At 46.2% G+C, this 24,153-nt stretch overlaps 3 protein-coding genes across 27 annotated transcripts in view; 1 reads left to right on the forward strand and 2 right to left on the reverse strand.

Moving 5' to 3' along the window:
• LOC129132025 (uncharacterized) overlaps window positions 1-3,649 on the forward strand; it is a 261,039-nt gene extending 257,390 nt beyond the window's left edge. For 7 of the 23 annotated variants that reach the window (XR_013185379.1, XR_013185381.1, XR_013185380.1 and 4 more), the window contains 2 exons: window positions 1,872-2,274; window positions 2,526-2,997. Coding sequence is in view for 1 of the 23 variants with exons in the window: in XM_077191154.1 (XP_077047269.1) it covers window positions 2,844-3,051 (208 nt within the window). In the remaining 22 variants the exon portion in view is untranslated. Of the gene's footprint in view, window positions 1-1,871; window positions 2,275-2,525 lie in introns of all 23 variants that reach the window. The other 16 variants (XR_013185390.1, XR_013185391.1, XR_013185386.1 and 13 more) reach the window with 5 other exon arrangements.
• The window catches only part of LOC143695926 (uncharacterized), a 129,992-nt gene that overhangs the window by 52,465 nt on the left and 53,374 nt on the right, over window positions 1-24,153 (reverse strand). The gene's annotated exons all lie outside the window — the stretch shown is intronic.
• LOC143695939 (uncharacterized) overlaps window positions 8,619-24,153 on the reverse strand; it is a 49,536-nt gene continuing 34,001 nt past the window's right edge. Inside the window, exon 4 of the mRNA XM_077191175.1 lies at window positions 8,619-11,337. The gene's annotated coding sequence lies outside the window, so the exon portion shown is untranslated. The remainder of the gene's footprint in view (window positions 11,338-24,153) is intronic.

Here is a 24,153-nt window from a genome sequence, read left to right on the forward strand (position 1 = left end):
TTTGTGCGCTGCTCCAACTCCATCCCCCAAGGGAGGATCTGTGTTGGGTGGTCCCCAGTGACCCTCGTTGGGCAGAGCCATGGTGATCTGTGGTCCTGGTGATCTGTGTTGGGAAGACACCTGGCTGGGTGGCTCCACATCTTCCTGGCTCCCCGTGGGCACATGGATGTATACAGGCACATGGATGTATACAGCCAGGAACATCCATGGGGACGCAGACCAACAATGGGAATTCCTTGGGGAGAGTGGATTTATTGACTTTCAACCCTATAAAGTCTTTTGCATTCAATCCTATCTTCTGGTGGCTCCATGGAATACTGAATGGTCTTGGAGGTCTTTTCCAATTTCAAGGATGCCACGATTTTGATTTCCTATTGCCAAAGGTGTCTTTGGCAGCCAAATGGTGAAAAAGTGGGGAAAAGTCTAAGATTTTGAAGACAGTGGGGTGGAAACTTCACCAAAAAATATTCTTTCCTCCCACCAAGCACATAGGTTCTCTGCCAGCATGGACACAGAAATCCTTTTCTTTTGGCCTTGATTTTCTTTTAATTTCTCTTCATCTCTTTAAAATATCTGATATTGGGGTAAAAATAAAGACATTGAATTAAGATATGCATGTGGTCATGGTAGGATACAGACATGGAGAGCAACATGGGGACATATGGTCATGGATGGGAATCGGGACATGGGGGCACACGGGCATGGATGGAGATGTGGGGGAGAATGACAGGGATGGAAACATGGTGGGAAGACAGCCATGGGTGAGGACATGGTGGGACATGGGCAGTGACAAGTGGGGACATGGCCGTGGCTGGTGCCATGGGGAGAACTTGCAGGGGATGTGGAGGATGCTGGGTTTAAGGGGGTTGAGGGTTCCTGGGAGGGACCTGGGGCTTGCTGAGGCCTTTGGGGACCCCAGGCCGAGTGGCTCTGGCTGTGCTGGGAGACCCTGGGGGAGGTTCTGGGGCAGCTGCTCAAGGACCCCCTGAACTGGAGCCCCAGCCGGGCATTGGGCTCCTGGAAGGAGAGGAACGTCCTTGTGCCCAGGAGGGAAATCCCAGCACCCCCAGGGTGTCAGGGGCAGCTGAGAGGCCACAACAGGGAGGGGGAAGCCAGAGAGAGCTGTCCCCCTCCAAAACTGCACTTCAAAATTCCCAAAACTGAGAGATTCCTCCCAGGAAAAAGCAGCCAGGAGCTGCCAGAATTGAGGGAAAGGGGGAATTTGAGGGAAAGGGGGAATGTGACCCCCCAGACTGAGTAGGAGGGGCCTGCATCCCCCAAAACCAAGCACAGGGGTGAGGGCGGGGGCTGGAGGGACAATGGGATAGGGGCAGAAGAGCAGGGGAAAAGAGGATTCAGAGCACGAGAGGGCTGGCACCCCCAATTGAGTTAGGAGGGGTCTTTGGGTTGGAGGAATGATGGGTATGGGGAGGGAAAGGTGGGGATGCCATTGTGTCCCCATCATTCGATTCCTGGAGTGATTCCCTGGGGCTCTGGGGGGGAATGGATCCACACTGGGTGGGTCCCCAAGCCCCCTGCCCATCCCTGGGGGGCTCATGGGGCATTCCCTCCACCCAAATGCTGGTGGTGCTGCAGCCATGAGGGAGAGGTGGGATTTGGAGTGGGCAGGGAAGGAAGAGCAATAGGAAGAGGAGGGAGAGGAGGAGGAGGAGGATGGGGAAAAGGAGGAGCAGGAGCAGGAACAGGAGGAGGAAGAGGAGGAGCCCCAGCAGAAGCATGGCCATTTTCCCACCCGCCCTCTAGTCTGCAGCTCCCCTGGCCCTGGCAGCATTGATCCCCCAGATCCCACAGGTGAGCGGGGAGGGGGAGCTCGCCCTAGATCCATTGTTTTTTTTTTTTCTTTTTTTCAGAGGAGGGGATGTTAGGATCTTGCAGGAATCCAAAGGTGAGACGCAGATGCCCCTCTGGAGACTTGTGGAGAGTTCCTGTGGCAAATGGTCTGTACTGGCTGGGGAGGTGGTACCAGTTTTGGGGGGGACATTGGCATCAGAGTGGGGAGAGCAGCAAAGGCCAATCCTGGAGCTGGGGGATCCTGGCAGCCTGGAGGGGTGGGGGAGGCTGGAGATGAGCAGGGTCTGGGCCCATCCAACTGCGAACAGGGCGGTTACTTCTTGAGCTGGGCTTGGGAAGCAGGACCAAGGGCCTCACCTGTTGTTTTACCCCCAAGCCAGGATTTGTCAATCCCAATCTTTGTCTGGATGGAGCTGGAGGAGGCTGCGAGGAAAAGGAAGATGGCCTGGGACACTGAGGCAGGCAAGGAGGAAGTCACTGCCCCTTTCCCCCTCTCCTCTGTTTCATGTCTCAGCCCAACATTTCCTCTGGCTGCAGGACAACCCCGCTACCAATGCCGTCCTGCCAAGGATGAACTGGGGGGATCTCCTTCCCCTTCCCTCTGGCACAGAGGCAAATCCCATCCTGTCCTTGTCCACAGCTCCTTCCCCTTCTCATTCTGTCCTTCTTCCTTCCTCATTCCTTCCTCTCCTTTTCTTTCCTTTCCTTCCCAGGCACTGAGCTGCAGATGGAGACCAGGGAGAGCAAATCCCTGCTGCAGAACCTCATGGGAGAGGCCGTTTTGAGCAGCCCCATGGCATGGAAATCCAAGGGGGAGGATAAGCCCTGGAGATCCCACACAAGGAGGGGTTGCAAACCCAGCCCTGGGAGCTGTGAGGAGGAAAGATGCCCCCTGTGTCCAGAAGACAGCCAGAGATTCATTCAGAACTCAGAGGCGGTGGAGAAGCCTCATGGCAGGGAGAAGCCCCACAAGTGCTTGGAATGTGGGAAGGGCTTCAGCCGGAGCTCTGGAGCTCAGATGTGATCTGGCTCCAGGTGATCCACATGGGGAAACGGCCCTACAAGTGTGGGGAGTGTGGGAAGGGCTTTGGGTGGAGCTCCAACCTCATCAATCACTGCAAGATCCACACTGGGGAGAGGCCCTATGAGTGTCCCGAGTGTAGGAAGTGGTTTCTGAGCAGCTCCAATCTCATCGTAATGACTCAAGGGATCAGCTGGAAATGTATTTACGATAATTGAAAACTGTGGATGAGTCCAGGGGTCAGCTGAGAATATAATTGAGATAGTAGAAGATTACTTATTTTAGTTAAGATTTTAAAATTAGTTAAGAAGTTAAGTTAGCTAGCAAAAATCACATACCTTAGTTAAAGAGTAACAAATATATTAGAAAAGTAAAGCTAGGAGTGACAGGGATAGCTGTAGCAATTGTGAAGGAGCAGAGACCATAGAAATATCTTGCCTTAAGAGTAATCAAACAGCTAGGAGAGGCTTGGACTGTGACCAGCAGATCAAAAAATCCTGCAAACTGGCCATGGGTGAAGAGTTTACCATGAGGAAGACAGCTTTCTTCCTCCCATATGTCCATTCCCTTATTTCAAAATCCCACTGACCCGATTAAGGGAGTACAGTTGCACAGCCATATTAGATGTTCAGCTGATTATAATACAAAGTGGGCAGGTAATGATTATGTATTATGCATCCTTAGAAACTGCTTGGATATGTAAAACCTTTTCTGTATAAATAGAGAGCGGGAGTCTGCAACTCCTCGCACATGCATTTGGAAATGATTCCTCATGTGTCCAGTGCTGCGATAAAATACCCTTCTTTTCAACTTTAATTAGTTGAAGAGTTGTCTGTCTGTGCTTCAGTACATCAGCAGATTCACACTGAGGAGAGGCCCTTCCACTGCCCCGACTGCGGGAAGGGCTTCAGGCGCAACTCCACCCTCGTCACCCACAGGCACATCCACACTGGGGAGAGGCCCAATGAGTGTCCTGTGTGTGGGAAGAGATTCTCCAGAAGCTCTCACTTGGTCCAACACAAATGGAGGCACCATTAAGGGAAGTCCTGCCAGTGTCCCCCATCCCGGTGTCACCCCCTTTTTTCTGCCCTCAGAGCTCCTGAGCCAGTGGCAGCTGCAGCCCCTTCCCGTGGCCTTGCACCTGACTGGGACCTCCTGTGATTGCGCAGGGAGGATTGGGGTGTGACTGAGCAGGGAGGGTGGGGTCCAGGGAACATTGGGTGCTGTGGGTCTGCCCAGCAACTGGTGACTCATCAGAACTGCTCTCTCTGATTGGCTGACTCTTGTTCATCACATTCTCTGATTGGCTGTGGAGAGCCCTGGGAGTTGAGAGCAGGAATGGGAGAGATCCCACCCTGAGCACCAGCATTGGCAAAATAGAGCCAGCCTGAGACAGGGAGTGAATTTATTACCAACCAAATCACAGCAGGACAAAGAGAAAGGAAAGGAATCTCCAACATCTTCCCCCCACCTAAGGGGGTTAATGACAGGGACATCTGACTTTAGATCAGAAGCCAGTTTTATTGAGTATACCAGGGGTTTATATAGGGTTTTACTTGTATGGTAGTTATATAGGGCTCCATTTTTGGTAACAATTTCCCATTAGTTACACATTCTTCATGATATCAGGTCACCTGGTAACATCACAAAGTCTCGCAACATGTTTCTTGATCACTTCTTGCCCAGGGAACCTTGATCTGTGTCTGTCTTTCCCATGGTTTCCGCTCAATCAGGCCTCAGATATGGCCCCTTTATCAGTTCCACTGTACTGTCTTTTATTCCCCATACCTCCTCCTATCTGTTCAACCAAAAATACTCTCTTGAGTGACTTGTCTATTAATTTTTTCACACAGTGTAAATACAAGGAATAACCATAACAATACATAATACAATGCCTAATACATAGAAGCCTAATTTAAATAAATTTCTTATCTATCCACCAAGTTTCCAGTCCTCCAGAAGTTCTCCTAGCCCTGTAAACCCTGATACCACTGGGTAATCTTAACCATTTTCCCAAGGGCATAAGTCTGTTAGAGGTTAAACAGGCACTGGTGTGATGGTGAGGTCCTGTTCACAAGGGTTCTCCGCCAATGTTGGTGTTCAAGGTGAATCTTCAGGTGATGCACTCAAAGATTCTTAAAAACAGCTTCACATTCTTTGCTGGAATCCACTCAGGACCATTCTCTGTGGAGACACAAGCAAAACCTCTACCCCAGGTGGCCTAAGGATAAGGCCCCAATATCATACTGGATTCTGGATCCTTCACTAAGGCAGGGGGTTTTTCCTTTTGCAATTGTGAATTACGATTAAAATGTCGAACAATTCGTGGGTTGGGGTCCATCAAAGAACAATTCAAAAAGTTGATCACATAAAGGGCTTTCTGCAGTCTCTTGGCAGGGTTGCCATCTCTGGCCCCCCCTTATGTTGTACCAAGAGATGTTTGAGGGAGCCATGAGCCCATGACAGATTGGCCTGTTGGGGAATGAGGAAATACCTGTTTTGTACATAATTCCCCATAAGGCAAAAGATTTAGCAACTCGACAGGAAATATAAACTGGGCCATTGTCTTTACTTCAGATGTATACCAAGAATGGCAAAAGCAGCAGTGAAGTGTCTAGAGACATCGTAAGCTGTTTTCCCTGAATGGGCAGATTCAAAAAGAGCAGCAGAAAAGGTATCAATAGAGGAATGAATGTATTTTAAATGACCATATTCAGAAAAATGGGTAACGTCTGATGCCAGACTTGAAGGCTCTGAAGCCCTCTGGGATTAATACTTCCTGCAATAGAGAGAAAACAGCACCATTGGCAGCCAGGACAAACAGCAATAATTCTTGAAGCTTGGGCTTTACTAATGCCAAAGTGCCAAATCAAAGTGACACCATTTTGGTGAAAAAACGAATGAATCAATTTAGCCTGTTCTATCTTATTAGGTAGAACAGATTGTTGTACAGGCATTGTTAAAAGGTCAGCTTGCCTGTTCCCCATTAGCTAAAAATCTGGGACGGTCTGTATGTGAACAAATATGCATAACAAAGTAAGGAAATGTTCAATTTTCTAAGGAAAAAACAAGGAGCTGCAACCATTAAAAATGCTGTGAATTTTCAACCTCTTTCAAAACTGATGCTTTGGCTCTCATCACTATTCCTGCAATATAAGCTGAATCTGTAACCAGATTGAAAGGAACAGAATATTTTTGAAAAGCTCTGACAACAGCAGCAAGTTCAACAAATTGGGGGGACCCCTGAGCTGTGGATACATCTGCTCTCCAGGCACTAGAAGAGGGGTCTCTCCATACTACCACGGATTTCTGAGTGTGACCAGAACCATCTGTGAATACTGTTAAGGCTTGAAGTGGAACCTCACTCCTCTTGGGTTTCTCTGTCAATTGAAAAAAATTATGAAAGCTTAAAAAAAGCTTTTAAAAGCTGTTAAAACAGCTCATGTTTTGGAGGATGTATTGAGATTTGTCCACTGAATTCAGCAAAGGCCAGCTGAAGAGCCTCTGATTCCTGAAATATCCAATTCAAATAAAAGGTGGTTAAAGGTAGGAAAATAGTGGAAAATTCCCCTCCTGCAAGAGAAACGAGTCTCTGTCAGGCCTTAACAACCAGTTGGGCCATCATTTCATGTTGGGTACTGATGGTTTTAGTCATTTGGGGCGTAAGTAAATCCATTCAGTGATAAACAAAGAGTCTGGTGCATTGGGGTCCCATTGAAACATCAAGGCATGGGGCTGTTTTGCTGGATGCAAGATTATTAAAAAGAAAAGCAGCTCAGGTGCCCAGTGTGCAGCTTGTTGGTTTATTATGACATCAGTTGGGCATTGCAGCGCCTGCTGAACTTGAAATGTAAGTTGTCTAGGTGATAAAAGGTCTGAATCTCCTTTTAATCATTCAAACAAAGGACTTTTAGCTTTGTATTTGAAATCCCTAACAAGGAGTGCACCCAGTTGATTGTTCCCAAACATTTTTGTGCATCATGTAAGGTGCAAATATTTGTCTGAATTTGCAGAGCTTGGGGATAAATTGAAGAGACTCCAATGCACCACCCCAAACACCTCCACAAAGGATGTTTTTGTACCTTTTGGGAGCTATGCCAAGCCCTGCCTGATTTACAGCTTTGGTGACAAGGGCTAACTAAGGCTTTCTCCATGACTTCCTGTTGTTCAGCTGCAACAACAATATCATCCAGAGAATGGTACAAAAGAACATTGGTTGATTAACAGAATTGAGGACCTAGCAATACACCACTGGCAAATAGTACAGCTGTTTTTCATGCCCTGAGGTAAAACTATCCAGTGATATCGCTGTAAGGGCACCTGCATGTTTGTGCTTGGAACAGAAAAGGAAAATTTAGGAGCATCATCAGGATGCAAAGGAGTTTAAAAAAACCAATCTATTAAATCAATGACAGTCAAGTGCCAATTTCAGGGAATCACGGTAGGAGATGGGACACCAGGCTGTAAGGCCTCTGTGTCCTCCGTAGCTACATTAATTTTTCAAAGGTCATGGAGCAAACGCCATTTGCCAGTTTGTTTTTTGATAACACAGGAGAATTCCAAGGGACAAAATGCCCTTTCTGGAGTTGTTGTTCCACCGACTCTGTTAATACACAAAGTTTTTGCAATGGTAGGGGCCATTGATCCACCCAAACCATTTTCCCTGTTTTCCAGGTTAAAGTGTCGCTCTCCAACGGCCCCCTTTAAAAAGCTGATTGAATCCTAAAGCCCCATTGGGAGAGATCATCCCCCACCACGGTACCATTGGTACTGGTAATACAAACAGTATGATTGAGGCACGGTGTCCCTCGGGCCCTTTGATCTGTATCCAGTGGTGGGTTTGACAGCTGCGGCTGCTTCCTCCAATGCCTGAAAGTGCCTGGAGCACTTTAGCAAGGGACCATTGTGAGGGCCATTTGGCTTGAGAGATAACTGTAACTTCAACCCCTGTGTCTATGAGGCTGTCAAGTGTTATCTTTTGCCCTTTTAATGTCAGGGTACACCATGTGGGGCATTGTTCTAATATAGGTTTTACCCAGCATACTTAGGGTGTTCCAGTAGACCCAAATCCCCCTTTTTCACATTACATCTGTGAAAGGTATGCTCATGGTTTGGGGAAATAAAATCAATTGAGCTATTCAAGTTCCTTGGGGAACAGTGAAAGGCAGTTGGAGTGTCCAGGCCATGATCATAATCCCATTATCAGGGCCAGAGTCTATAACCCCAGGGAGAACAAAAAGTCCCATCAAAGAGGTGGATGACCAACCTAAAAACAATGCATGCATACGCTGCCTGGATTGTCCTAAAACTCCTGTGGGAAGCAAATGAACTGATGACTTAAGTAATGTTAATGTGATGGAGGTTGCCAGGTCCTGTGTGGCACTCCTTGGTGTGTGGATGGTTGTAAATTGGCAATGGTCAGGCAAAGGCTTCTTGTGGCGGCTGGGCTGGGGCTTGCTGTGGTCTGCTCTGAGGCATCGGCTGGAGCATTTGTGTCTGTGTGCAGTGCTGCTCCGCGCTTCAGCTCCTGTTTCCCAATATCAAATACTCTTCAAAATCCATGACTTGGAACATTGTTGATTAGCATAATGCCTTCCATTACGGCACCGAGGGCAAATACTAGGAGCTTTGGATCTGGCCTCCCTCTTTCCAAAGCACTCCTTTTTCAAATGCCCAGATTTCCTGACCCTAAAGCACGTTCAGGGGTCTCCCGGCATAGTCTTCAAAGCTGCAAAGGTGTCACTGTCAAGGTGGTCACGACACAAAGCAAAGACCACAAGCAGTCTCATATGGCAACTCTTTATTTTCAAACATGGCTGACCTTTTATACCCTTTCTAATAGTTTATACTACTTCAACCCTAACTATTGGCCAGAATAAATCAACATAACATCATTGGTGAAAAGTTACAGTGACTTCAGCTAACTTTCTAAAAAATACTTTGTCCAGCTGCAAAGTTCTCTTCTTATCTTTCTTTAATTCCTCACTTCTCTTGCTCTCCTTAGTTACAGCCTTGAAGACAGCTCCTCATCAGCTTCTTCTTGCTTCTCAGCTTTCTTCTCACTCCTTTAGCTAACAGGCCTTCTGTTAGCCCCTTTCACAATTCCTCCTTTGTGTTTTTGAACTGTAAATACAGCTGCTATGGATTTTTTCAGGGCCCTTTGCAAAAATCCCAGCCGACGGGAAGCACAAAACAACAATCACAACCATCAACAAAATTAACATTCTCATTCTTAATACAATCGTCCCTGTCCTTCATCTATAAGTGCTTTTAAATTTCTTAACTACTTTATCCTATAAAGTTTTATGTCTAATACTCAAACCTTAAACTATAACCACCCCAAGTGCTCAAAAGGAGATGCAGGAATACTAGAACAAAGATTCCAAAAACCTGCATTGTCCTGATCAGTGCAAACCAAAACCACACCCTTTAATTACTATGAATGCACATTAAAACTGATGAAATATATGTCCTGATATATGGCCTTAGCCAGTGTCATCTTCACGTTCTGCTTCAGCTGCAGAACCATCCATCCTGTCCCTTCCAGTGAGCTCCACTGTCGGGTTCGGCTGTCTGTCTCTGCCCGGACACGGGTAGGGTGGTTCTTGGGTGGCACGTGATGCAAAGGACGAGTCTGGACTCTTCAGCTTTTCGGTCTTCAGATTGTTTATTGTTTCTTATCTACAAAATTTTCTGTCTGCCCAACAGAGGTCTGATCTGCAAGGCAGCCAAGGGCACTCTGACCACCCACGGGGCAGTCTTGTCTTTTTATACTAAAATCTACGTACATGATATTTACCTTTATTTTCCAATACTTTTCACCCATGTTAGCAAGTGCACCTTCACCATAAACCAATCCCCAAGTGCCAACATCACCACAGGAGATGGAAGACAAGAAGAAGAAAGAAGAAGGACGAGACACGCCCTGATCCCTCCATCTTGTCTCCATAACTCCCCTGTACCAAAAACCTTAAAGTTTATATTTCCACCCTCTAAATGTGTCCCTTTTACACCCTTCACTCGAAAGTGATTCTCATGTCCTCAAACTGCTGTCACTTCTGTGGATGGATCAAAATCAAGCCACCAAACACTCTTGGCAACATTCCAGGATTTCCGAGACCCCCAAGGGTTCTCCTGGCATCTCTGGACATCGGGAACGATGTGCTGAGTTCCCACACTCCAGATAAGGTTTAACACAGCAAGCAGGAACCCATCAAGTACCATTATCTGTCAAAACACAAGCATAACCCCTCCCCCAGGTTATCAGTTCCACTGGACCAGACCACATACCAGTAATTAAATCCTTGACCCATACCTTGACATTTCTACAGAAATCTGGTTGCTTAGAATTCAAAGAGGGAAAATGGTAAAAGATTGGAGATAACTGTGAGTCAGGTAGGGGACGCAAAAAGTTTAACACATAAACAGCTTTCTCTAATCTCACTTGAGGTGACTCCTGTTGCATTCCCCCTTTTTGTTTTTGAACCTGACGTTTAAGAAGACCGTGAGCCCTTTCAATGATTGCTTGGCCTGTGGGGACATGGGGAATGCCTGTTGAATACTCAATGCCCCAAGCACGAAAGAATGCTTGCATTTTCTGCGAAGCATATGCTGGGCTGTTATCTGTTTTTACGTGACACGGAACACCTAGGACAGAAAAAGCATGATAAAAATGACAAATAGCATCACAAGTCTTTTCTCCTGTGAATGCTGAAACAACCATTGCATGAGAAAAAGTATCAGCTGTGACATGAACATACTTTGGGCGACCAAATTCTGGCATTTCAGTAACATCAGTTTGCCATTCCTCTAAAGCAGAGAGACCCCTAGGGTTGGTACCATAATATTGAGTGACATGAGTCATGTGACAGTCAGGACAAGAAGAAAGAATTGATTTTGTTTCACCAGGAGACAATTTGAATTGCTGCTGTAAAGCTTGAGCACTCTGGTGAAAAAATTGATGAGATAAAATTGTCTACTGCAACACATTGGGTACAGTTTTGATTGCAGCAGCAGCTACTAGAGAATCTACATAGGCATTGCCTTAAAAAAAAAAATCCCGGTAATGATGTATGGCCATGAATGTACATGATGAAGTAAGGATGCTTTCGAGCACCAATAAATAACTGTCCATGACTTCACTAACATGATAAACAATGGCTTCTCTTGAATATTATGCAACACTGCTTGATCTAAATGCTTAACCAAATTGGCAACATAAATGGAATCAGTAACTATATTTACAGAATCAAGAAATAAAGTAAAAGCCAAAAAAACAGCACAAAGTTCAACCAGTTGAGGAGATCCTTGCTGAATAATTGTCTCATATTAGCAGTGATCATCCTTTCTCCAAGCCACAGCTGCTTTTCCCATTTTCCCAGATCCATCTGTAAAAACTGTTATACCTTCCACTGGAACGGGAGAACAAATTTGTTTCCCTTCAAAAGGAATTTCTTTGGCCAGTTTTAGAACAGGATGAGAAGGCAAATGGCATTTTATTTGGCCTGTAAAACAAGATAAGGCAGATTGTAACTCATTATTATTTTATATAATCAAAATTATCATTTATTTATTATTATCATTATCATTTATTATAATTATCATTTATTTTATAATATATTATAATTTATCATTTTTATGATAATCAAAATCATAAAAGCTCATTATTATTATGAGCTTTTAATATTTTGAAAGCACCATTCAAAATACCACTGTTGTACAGGTATTACAATGGTCACAGGGTCGTGTCCCAAAATCTCATGACAACACCTGCGGCCCTTGATGATAATATCTGCAAAAAGCTCATAAAGTCCTGGAGCTGTTTTCTGAGATCTGAAAGATAATAATATCCATTCCAGAATATGCAGTTGATCTTCCCAGTTATCATTCCATTGACACAGCATTCCACATGGTATTTCATGGTCCTTCAAAATAAACAACTGAACACCATCAGAGGTATCTATCCTGTTAACAAATGTGTGTGCTAAGGCTAATTCAATTTCTTCTAGGGTCTTTTTTGCTGCTGGGGTCAATTGCCTCTCATCAGTAGAAGAAGTGATGCCTGAGAGCAAATCAAACAATGCTCTTCTTCTTGCTTCCTGGCAACAGCTGACCATTTGCATGATATTTACTCCTGCATTGTTTAGCATAGTGCCCAAATTTAGCACAATGATTGCACACAACATTGCTGTTTGCATTTGACTTAGATGTTTTTTCTGGGTATTACACTGTGCCCTTACGTGCCCTTGCTGTCCACAATTATAGCATTTCAATGAAGGTCTTAGCACTGCAGCAAGAGCTGCTATTTTATGGTCTACTGAACCAACTTTTGAGCAAGCAGTAATCATTTCAGGCAATGTGGGTTCCCCAGGTAAAGTGTCAATAATCTTTCTGCAGTCTGAGTTTGCATTTTCTTTAGCCAAATGTATACAGAATTTGTGTTGCAAAGATTCATCATCTACCTGTTTTTCAGTAGCTGCAGCAAGCTCTTCCACAAATTGCAAAAATGGTTCTCTCATCCCTTCTTGTATAGTATCATATCTCTGTTTTGGAGCTGCCATTTCCATTGATTTAATTAAAGCACTCATGCCAATTTTCAGAGCTTGTGCCAAAATCGAAGGATCCCACCTTGCCTGTAAATCTGGATTGGCAAAAGGCCCAGTGCCCAGTAGGGCATCAACACTCACAGCATGATGAGGGTCGTGTTGAGGCAACTGCATATTTGTTAGAGCTGTGCGTTCAGCCGCTCGCCTCCAAGTGTCTTGAAATACACTGTATTGTACTGGCTGGAATGAAATAGTAGCAATATGCATGATGTCATAAGGTGCAAGCATATCTGCATTAATTACACATATTAATTGCATTACCTCTGAGGAATTAATACCATACTGAGCCACTTTTGATTGGAGATCTTGCACAACCCTCCAGGCAAAGACATGATGACTGTCACCCTGCCCTGTTCCAGGAGCTGCTTTAAAAACTGGAGAAGCCATAGGGTTATCACAGGCAACATTTGCATTAGCACTGTTCTCCTGAGGTACTCTTGGAGCACCTAATCTTTCTATCATGTCCCAATTCTTTTCTTCAGCTGCTTTCTTCCTAACAAATTCCCAAAACTCCTGAGGGTGTCGAGGAAGCCCAGTTACTTGACATGGGGGCAAAGTCCATGGGGCAATAAGGCTGGAGCTATTAGAAGGTGAACTGTCAACAGTTCCCTGCCCCAACTCCGATGTTACTGCGGGCGACTCATCACTTGATTCGCTGTCACTGTCACTGTCAGGTAACGGAGGATATGACCTTGGAGATTGTTCATGCAGCTCAGAGGGGAGCGAGGGGGCAGATGGCTGGGCTAGAACAGAGGGAAACAGGGGGGCAGACGGCTGGGTTTCTCTCTCTGCTAAAGACATTTCAGCTACCTGGTGCAGCAGTGTAGTATATACAGGCAACATGGCGAGCTGCTGCCCAGGTGTGACATAAAGAGGTTTAGGAGTCTGATAGGGAGATACTGTGGCAGTTTGCCCAGAAGTTTTGGCAGCTTCCCCAGAAGCCTTAGCAGCTTTCCCAGAAGATTTGGCATCCAGCCCAGAAGCTCTGGCAGGTTTCCTGGAAGCTTTGGTAGCCTGCCTGGTAACTTGCATGGCACCTGCACCTTCTTCAAGGATAGATTCACCAAGTTCCCCATCAGAGGCCCGCTCTGCCTCATCCCCCTCATCAGTTTCTGTTATCCATCCTGATTCTTCATCCGCATCCTGCTCTGCTTGTTCTCACTCTGTTTTCCATTCCTTTAATGCCTCAAAAAGCGATCCCCAGGTAACAGCTAGATCAACAACAGTTTTATCTCCCGCTCAGATGACAGTCCGTCCCGGACTTTTTCCCATGCTTTAACACTAAATGCTGTGTCAGGATCAGTGCCAAAATCCTGTGATTTAGCCCATAGCAATATACTATGAAGGGCATAGTCTGAAGTATTAATTCCCTTATTTCTTAACAAAACTTTCCATGTAGCCAAAACAGTCTCTTCTTCATTAGATAAATTATTTCCCATTATTACTAGTTGGCGGCTCACCTACTTCCAGGTGTCTTGATAGGAGAAAATCAGGTCTGGACTTCCCTGTGGCTTCCACCCACCATTCTCAGCTGCACCAACACTGCCTCCCCCACTACGTCCCAGTGAGTCATGGCTGCCAGTTGCTAGGACCCTGTATGGGTCCGGACCAAGTATGTTCTTAAGGGTGTTGAATCACGTCGGGATCACCAGATGTTGCTGTCAAGGTGGTCATGACACAAGGCAGAGACCACAAGCAGTCTCAGATGGCAACTCTTTATTATCAAACATGACTGACCTTTTATACACTTTCTAATTGTTTATACTAACTATAAACAATTGGCCACAATAAATCAACATAATTCTTCCCTAACTATTGGCCACAATAAATCAACATAACATCATTGGGGATAAGTTACAGTGTCTTCAACTGACTTTCTAAAAAATACTTTGTCCAGCTGCAAAGTTCTCTTCATATCTTTCTTCAATTCCTCACTTCTCTTGCTCTCCTTAGTTACAGCCTTGGAGAGAGCTCCTTATCAACTTCTTGCTTCTTACCTTTCTTCTAACTCCTTTAGCTAACAGGCCCGCTGTTGGCCCCTTCCACCCAAAGTCATTTGCTATACCAGCCCCCACAGTAAGGTTCATTAGTAATGGTTGCCCTATGCTGAAGGCACACAGGTAGTTACATGCCTCTATCATTTACAGCAGGGTGGGTTCCTCCTTAGACAAGGACTTCAGAAGTTTTTACAATTCTCGTTAGCATTTTCAGCAGCTAATTTTGAAAGCAACACCTGTCTGGCAATGTCATTCTCAATTTGTCTTTTAAGAGCTTGTTTCAAGCAGCCATTGAATTGCATATAAGGCTCCGCCAGTCCTTGCTTTACATAATAAATACTTTTGGGGGGATCACAGCATCGGGAACCTTTAAAAATGTGCTATGCACAGCTTCAGTAATACCCTCAAGGGCCTCACTAGGAATGTGGGTTTGCCCAACAGGGTCTGAGTGGCTTCCTTCTCCGGCCAGGTGGTCAGTCATGAGGGCTGCAATATTCTGGTTTGCATGTCCCACAAATTTCACAAACAAAGCTTCAAACCCCTTTTTCCACTGAGCATCTGTGGAGGCCAGTGGGCCTGCAGAACAAAGGCCATTATAGGCCTTTGGACAGACAGACAGACCCCAAGTTGGAGAAATCTCCCCTGTTCAGGGCAACTGAGCAGAGCCTTTTCCAGGATGCTTTGTTGTATATGCAAATGTACCCAGTTCTACCTCCCTGGTTGGACTGTTGGCCTCTCCTTCCCTTTTTCCTTATATTTATATGTCCTTGAATGTTCTCCCTTCCCTGCTTATCCATTGGCCCCATATTGCCTCAGTGTCCCACCCTCTTTACCCTATTGGCTGCCACCCCTTGTCTCCCCTCTGTACTGCCCTGAGCCCTCAGCCCATTGGCCCTGATGCTCTGCTCCGCCCCCCTTTTCCCCTGTATTTAAATCCGGTTTTCCACTGTTCTTTTTATCTTTGTCTCTGGGCCCCTTTGGGTGTGGCTGGAATAAACCTCCTTCCCTGGTGTCCATACAAAGACCCTTCCCATTTCTTTGTCGTTGGTGATTCTATGAGAGAAGTGTGTGCTGCAGTGATTGTGTGTGTGTGTGCCTGTGCCACCGAGCGGCTTCATTACTGGAGACACTTCTGGAAGGTCACAGTTCCGCTGCCTCTCTCTCCACCACCAACGGGCTTGTGGCTTGTGACAGCTGGCAGCCTGAACAGGGACCTGTTCGGAGCATTCCTGGAGGTGTCTTCAGTAGCTTTTTTGCTACTGAAATTGAGCCATGTTCAGAGCAGCCAATTCCCAGAGGAGACTCCTAAGTTTTATTGGGGAATCGCACAGGCGACCGGCAACCTTCTTGAGGCGAGAAGATTGGTTGAAGCTGACGGACAACCTGGAGAGGTTTTGTTGACCCACTGTCATGTGAGTACTATATTTGGGGGTCACCCTTTTTTGTCTTTCCTTTGCCTTCTTTTGCTCTTGGATGTTGGGAAGAAGTGTGGGGATGGGAGCCAAACTGATCCACCCACAGAGGGAAGTTTATACCCAAGTTAAAGGAATCCTTGTTGGGGAAAATTTTCATTTTTCAAAGGGAGATTTAAAATGTTTTCTTCATTGATTGTTCAAGCATTTTCCTGATGTTATGAGGGAATCCGTTCTAATGAGTTCTGGGACCATATAGGGAAAAGGTTCTACATTCTTTGAGTTAAAGGGGATCTTTCAGTGGGGAAATTTTATCCTTTGGCCTTATTGCTAAGTCTGTAGAAAACGTTGGGAAACATTTGGGACCCCAGTTTAACACCCCTTCTCCCCGTTCCTCCCCTTGCATCCCTAAACTCTCTTCCCTGCCTCAGGCAGGATTGGGAGATGGATCCTGCCAGCAGGCGCAGGGTTGCTACCGTCACCCTGACATCTCCCAGTGTCCTCTGTCCCCTCTCCAGGGCAGCACTGGCCATGCTGCCTTGGGCTCTCTCCTAACCCTCTTACCAATGCCCATGTACCCAGTTCTACTACCCCCAGTTGTTCTCCCAGATGGTGCCAGGAATGTGGCCAGCCCTGCCATTTTGTCTTCTCCCTCTCCAAGTTTTCCTGCCCTTTCTCCACAAAATGGTGCTGACCCCACAAAGGCGATGGCCATTTTGTCACCTCCCTGTTCTGCCAAAAACGACACCTCTGACCCTCCTCCCACTTTCTCTATTCCTGTAATCGCGCCCTGCCCCTCTCTTCTGTGTCAGGAAGTGTGTCCATGTTGGGACTTCCCCTCTCTATTGGGAATCACCTCCCCATTGTGCACACCAACCCTACCCCTTCCTCTCTTGACTCCTCCTGATGGTCCCTCCCATTCCCATTCCCACAACATTGGAGCCAGAAGTGGTGATGACAGCGACCAGAAGGAGCCCATATTGGCTTCCACAGCTGCCCACAAACAGACAGACAAACAGATTCTGGCTGCCCCAAGAGGCCCCATGCAGTCATCAAGTGCCCTCCATCCTCCTTGGAGGATGAGAGGAGGTATTCCCAGACTTGGATTCTGGTCCTGAGTCTGAGGATCACTGGGCCAAGATGCAGAGGGAAGCCACTGGGAGGGCTCAGAGCTCGCCAAAAAGATTGTGGGCTTGCCAATTATATGTAAACACAGCAGAAGGGTGACTGCAATCAATTCCTGGGAGCTGATCCCCTATGGGGAATTGAAGGAGCTCTGCAAAGTGGCTAAGGAATATGGTCGGGAATTGCATTTCTTAAAAAACTTGCTGGAAGCCACCTTCTCTTCCTGTGTCTTAGTCGTGCATGAAAATAAAAATATAATGAATTGCCTACTCTCCCCGTGTCACAATCCATCCTTACGAACGGGTTTCATGATTGTTCATGGATTTGATCTCAGGGTGCAAAAAACCGACACGGCACAGGGGGGTTTGCAGTGATAATCAAAACAAATGCACCTTTATTGAATAACCAAATGCGTTGGGGAGGAATTGGGGAAAAAAAGGAAAAAGAAGGAAAAGAGGGAGGAAGAGAAAGGAAGGTATATAGCTACCAAACATAGAACAGCCAAGTCCTTTGATGTCCAGCCAATGGAGCTCACCAGGTCACATCTGGGGAGATTTTGAAATCTCTAGCTAACTCAGAGGTTTTTATTCTGATAACACTATTGGAAATTGCGAGGGGGGTAAACAGATACAATAAGGAATAGATGTAACAGGTAGTCCATGTTCTCAGCAGTAAACGAGAGCCATTGTCTTGGTCCAGTGGTCACAACCTGCAGGCAAACATCTCGCTTTGGTCAGCTTGCCTCCCCCACACACCTGCCCTGGGCTGGGGGTTTCAGTCCCAGTCCTTGGAAGGAGCAGAGGGGCCTTTTCACATGGGGGTTTCATGTCTCGGTCTTTGATGGAGAGGCTCCTTACATCTCAGTCTGTCTGTCATGGTGGTTGTAAAACAGGTGAGGGTCTTCTGTGGGGGGACCACCCAGAACTCAGGAGAAGTCCAGCCAGGCTGAGAGGTGGGACAGCTTCCAAGTCTATTGCTGCAAAAAGGCAAGATGCCCCCTTCTTCTTCTCATTGGGCTCAGTGTAGCATACAGCAAACAACACCTGTGAACAATAGCTTAGCACTGTGCTCAGGTCTCGGAGCCGTTGGCACGTAACTTTCTCCAACAGGGCCAGAAACTTCAGACAAGGGTCTTTTCTTCAGTGGTCCCCAATGGCGATCATGAGGCAGATGAGAGAAACTTTGGACAGAGTCTCACACCCCGGTCGAGTACATGCTGTGGGAGAGGCAGTAAAAAAGGCATCTCAAATCACTGGCGGACACATATTCAAAAGATGCCAACAAACCAAATTTAACCCTTGAACAAATGGCAGGAGAAGGTGACTTCCAGAAGCCACAAGACCAAGCAAAGGACTTACAAGAAGCTGCACTTGGTGACATCACCACTGCTGCAAAGACATCCCTGCTCCTCACTCTCGATGACACCCTACCTACACAGAGTTTCACTAACATCAAAAAAGGGCAAGTGAAATTTTCATAAAATTTGTTGACAGACTTAAAGTTCCACTTGAGAGACAAATAGAAAGCCCAGAGGCCAGGAAGGAAGTGCTAAACAAAATGGCCTTGGCAAAGGCAAACAATGAGTGCAAAACAATATTAAGAGCTCTCCCTTTGGACCCAGAACCTACAATCAACCAGATGGATGAGGCCTGCAACAAATTATCTTCCACTGAACACACGGTGGCAAGGGCAATCTCTAAGGGAGAGGGCCTTTTTAACATCCCAAGACACTGCAAAATGTTTTAATTGTGGGGAACTGGGCCATTTTTTGAAGGACTGTCCAGAATACAAAATGCCTAAAGACCAGCAGCCACCAAAGAGGTGCCATTCATCACACTGTATGGATTGCAACAGACATTCTAACAACTGTTCTCAGTTTTGTTATCACCAGTAACCTCACCACCACCAGCACCATTATCAGCCAAAAAACTTCCAACAGAGCACGGAGTGGCCCTGCGTGAAGACAGCAAATGGAAAGCTGTTTCACTGTACCCTCCCCACTATTCTGGAGGTCCAATACGTGGGAAATTCCCGTGGAGCTCTTCATACTCCGAACAACAGACCAGAGTGACCAAGGCTTTCCAGCAAGTTCAGGTCAGGACCTGACACCAACTGGTGAGTGCTTTGTCTATACAATTTGATGACTCTGCTTTCTATCGTATTCCCACCAGAAAATATGGACCCCTAGAGGGCCTGAGGGATGTACTGGTAATAGGTAATTGTATTCATGGACCAAATGAAATACATATTATAGTGGAAGTGCAAACTGTTGGGCCAAGTGACGAAATCACAGTCACTTTCTGCTGCACAAAACCACCACACTTCCTGCACAGAGAGACTGTGATCGCCCAAGCCTTTTTATTGCCATTAAGCATAGACAATATCCCAGAGCACCCAATGGCATTCTGGGTTGAAATCATGGGCCAAGACAAGCCCCTTATAAAGTGCAGTCAGTTGAATAAAGGTAATGACATCCACCTACAAGGGATGGTGGACACAGGGGCCAACGTTACTATCATTACACAACCTCAATGGCCCCTGAACCAGGAGCTGACTCCTGTCACTGGAGTCACCTCAGTGATTGGAGGAGCTGCCATCTCCATGAGGAGCGAGCGTATTATCACAACAGAGGGACTGGAGGGCCAAACTGCCACCATCAGGCCATTTGTAGTCAGGGCACTCACCACCCTGTGGGCCAGGGACCTGTTGTCCCAGTGGGGAGCTTGATTTGATATTCCACCTCTGTCCCGGGATTTCTATTTGGGGCCACTGCAGAGTGCACCACCCCACAATCACCTGGAAGACTGACACCCCACCATGGGTGCATCAGTGGCCCCTCTCAACAGAGAAATTACATACCCTCGAGCTTCTTGTGGAGGAGCAGCTCTCCAGGGGCCACATTGTACCTACCAACAGCCCTTGGAACTCCCCTGTCTTTGTTCTCAAAACACCTGGCAAGGACAGGTGGACGCTCCTCCATGATCTTTGTAAAATTAACGAAGTCATTGCAGTCTGGCCTTCTCTCTCCCTTCATGCTTCCCCATGATTGGAGACTGGTGGTCATGGATATCAAAGGCCACTTTTTAAACATCGCTCTCTATCCTTGAGATGCTCCCAGATTCGCTTTTTCCATCCCCTCCCTGAACAGACAGGCACCTCTGAAGCGGTACCACCGGTGAGTCCTCCCCAAACTGAGAAAAACTCCCCCTCTGTGCCAGTGGTACATGGCCCTTGTCCTATCTCCCATCCAAAGGACCTTCCCAGATGTCATTATCCTACATTATATGGATGACATTCTGTCTTGGTTTGAAGACAGGTGTCTGCTAAGGAAGGCAGGAGCTTTCTGTGAAATGGAAAATGTAAATTCCCTTCCTCTGAATTATTTTAATTTTGAAATTAAAAGGCTCTCCAGCAAAGATATGGGAATAAGAATACCAGTTCTTTGCTAGGAAAATTAAAATACAAACGCAATAGTACAAACAAAAAAACCCCACTGGCAGAGTCAGAATATGACCTGACACCCTGTGGGTCACAGTGGTGGTAGCAGTCCTATTAAATGGAGGCTGCAGTGCTCCTGCAGTGACAGGTGGGGTTCTGTTGAAGCAGTGATCCTGTAGAAGGGTGGAGTTTTCCTCTGAAGGTCCAGTGGTGGCGTAGATGGGCCTGGACTTCCCTTGGGAATGCAGTGGAAAAGAAAGCTGCTCCTCTGGGAATCCAGTGGGAAAAGGCTGTCTCTCTTCTTCCAAATGTCAAATTATATCCAGGTAGGAATGCTTGGCTCCTCCCTCTGGCCGGAGCATCTCACAATGAGATGATGAATTTTTCATCAGTCATGCAGTGACACTCAAGGGCCCAATAACAGAAGATATCTCCCAGAGGGGGGATTGTTGAGGAAGAGATAAAGTAAACTGTTGTAAGAGACGGTCCAAAGTTTCCCTCATTTGCCTCACGACCGTCACAAGGACAGAGAGGAAGACCCTGAAGACCCTGGCTGGAGTTCTGGCCTGGTTGGGGTGGATGCTCGCCAAGTGATTGTTTGCAGCTGTGCTTGCTGTGCCCCCACGTTACAACTGCTTTGAGCAGGGGCTGACAGGGAGCGGCTTGCTCTGTACACTTACACCTGCTTCACCATCCCTGCTCATCACAATGGCCCATGAATTTCCCCACCTCTTGGCCAGATGAACTTTCTGGGGTAACTCTGGTGATCCCCCCATAGAAGATCCCTCATCTGCCTCACAAGCACTGTAAGGGAAGCCCCCTCCCAAGGACTGAGACTGAGACCCTTAAAATTCTAACACAGGGGCGCGGGCCTGACTGAAGTGGGATGTTTGCCAAGTGTTGCCTGCAGGTGTGTTTGCTGCACCAAGACTGGTTTCTCATAGACACCAATCCTGAAAACAATGGGTCTCGCTCACCGCTGAGATTGATTTGTCCTGTTTAGGAACATGGACTGTCTTACTCATTTTCAATAGACTTATTCTCCATTGTCTTTTATCTGTTCTCCCCTTGGTGGATGACTATAAAAGACCCCTGAGTTATGCAAAGAATTTGAGATTCTCCCCCACGTGACAAGATGGATCTATTGGCTGGACCACGAGGATTTTGTCTCTCTGTTGGTAGCTATTCCCACCCCTGTCTTCTTCTCTCTCCCTCTATCCTTTATCTCCTTTCTAATCCTTCTATTGCTTCTGCTGTGGGCACTCAATAAAAGGTGCATTTGTTTTGATCAAGACTGAAATCCCCTCGCTGTTGTTTTTGCACTCTGAGATCAGTTAATGAACCATCACAACCCCACTTGTACGAGTGGATCGTGACATTAAATTGCCATCATGGACAGGATTCTGACAGACAGAGGGGTTTGCAGGGTTGTGTGTAGTCTGTAACAGGGGAAGGATGTTTCACTCCAGCCGCACCGAGCCCGATACCCTGAAAGGGGTGAGTGGTTGTCTAAAAAGGAAAGGGAGTGACTCAAATTTCCCACAAACTGCACATGCCTAGGTGAAAAGCACCCCCATACTCAATTGAGGGCTCTGCCTTCAGAATTTCACAAAAGATCTCTTAGTGCAAAAAGGGAAACTGTTTTTGTGTATGTGTGAATCTGGACTGTCTGGGAAGTGAAGGGACTACTTGAAGTAACTGAGTAGAACCTCCCAGGCACTTTTAGTCTCTTCACCCACCCAGGGAAGCAAGGGAAACACAGCAGAGGCTGTGTGGTTGTGTACCTTAAGTCTACACCTCCCTGTCATGGTTTTGGTCCCTTCACAAAATGACTGAAAACCTCAGCTCAAAACTTAAAGCTGAATTTTATGCTCTACTAGCCAAACACAATGCCAAACTTTCTCTGGGAGGAGAAGAACGGGCACAAAGTAACTGATTTAATTTGGAAAATGTTATTGATAGAGTATGTTCTTTACAACATGAAATAAAATTTAAACTGGGCAAAAATAAAACTATTCTCTGCTCAGTTTTGGGAGCTTGTCTCACAGCAGCTATAAAAACTCTCTTAAAGTGAAGAAGTGAGGAAAAAGCTATAATGGACTCCCTTCAAAACCTAGTTGAAATTTGGAAAACAATTAAATGAAGAAAGGAATGAGATCCATCTGTTACGAGCTGCCCTTAGAGAGGAACATGTTAAGAATTCACTGAATGCTGATTCCTCAACACAGGCAGAGGAAAACATTAAACAGATTCATCCCCATAAGGAACTAGAGGCAGTAAAAAAATGTGGAGAAAACTGCTGCCCTCATTTGAGACCCTTGGTTAAAACAGAATATAACTATATTAATGATGAAGATTTTGAACCACATATCACAACTAAACAAATACCATTCAGCACTACCAAATTGGCTAAGCTGAAGAAAGAATTTGGGTGCCTCCCACAAGAATCGGAGACAGAATATGTCTTCCAAGTGTCCCTCACTGGTGGAGATCAAATTAAATTAACTGAGCAGGAGGCCAGTGGGTACTGGGGACATGGAGTTTTCCTAACAACAGGAGATAAGCGTGACACGTGGTCCCTGACACAATGTGTGCCTTTCTGGGCCGGGGGAATTAATCCTTTGGAAAGGGGAGACCCTTTAGCTATAGTCAGTGCCCCCGACCAGCTTTTGGAAGGTGCCCACAAAGCCACCTGCCTGCAAATGATTCATGAAAAAGGTTGATTCCTGGTTTTCAGTCACCAATGCAATTACCTGTAAAGCCTGAAATTATGACTCCTTTAATTTGAGGGCTTCCTAAACCTACAGCAATTACTTTACAGAAAACCATAATGGCCTTGGGTCCCGTAGAGAGACTAGATAGATTCCTTGGTAACCCCACTGACCAAACTGGATCTACTGATCCTGGTTTCACTCCATACTCCATCCCCTCACAGCCCCCAGCTTCTCAATCTGATTCACCTGCCAGTAGCCATAAAGTTTGGACATGGAGTGAGGTTGCAGTAGATTTGATTAATTACAGTAGATGATATGGACCTGTAAAAACCCTGGAGAAGAAATCAGAAAAAACAAACGGTGTTTGGTTTATCACGGCTCCTCACAGTGAAAATTTAGGGAAGGGAAAACAGATCTCTAACTGCCAACGTTGGTGGTTGTTGGAAGTTAAAAGGGGGGTCCCCAGAGAGGTGATGGATGGTTTGCCCCTTGATAAATTACAGAAAATAATAACTAATTGGCACTATCGAAAACCGAATTTATCAGTTCAACCCAGTGCACCCCTCCCTTCTCAGAATCCAGCCAGTGAGCCAAAAGAAACCCTCTCCCAGCCTCTCCCTCAGAATTTAGGATGTGAGCCAAAGCAAACACAGAACCAGAGAAACTAGGCTCTCCATCCCTTATAGGTGAGCGAAGGGCTGGAGCATGGATGTATCTGAGAATGCTCACTAAACATAAATCAGGAGATATATTGATCACAGCTATCACAGGCCTCAAACAGGCACTTGTAACCTTTCTGATTGACACTGGGGCACAAATCTCTGCACTAACAAAAAGGATGCCCAGAAGTGTAGAATTGTTCCAACAAAGAAACAATGTTGTGTTTTAAACGCCCTAGGAACTACAGAATCTATGAACGTGGCCTTAGTAAAACTCATGCTCCATGGAGAGGAGTGTGGGAAAGACATTCTGTGCTGTCCTTGTGAGCTGTCAGGGCCTCCTGAAGATAAGGAGAAGCCCCATATCTCT

This window comes from Agelaius phoeniceus, chromosome 27, assembly GCF_051311805.1.
Source record: "Agelaius phoeniceus isolate bAgePho1 chromosome 27, bAgePho1.hap1, whole genome shotgun sequence".
Lineage (NCBI taxonomy): Eukaryota > Metazoa > Chordata > Aves > Passeriformes > Icteridae > Agelaius > Agelaius phoeniceus.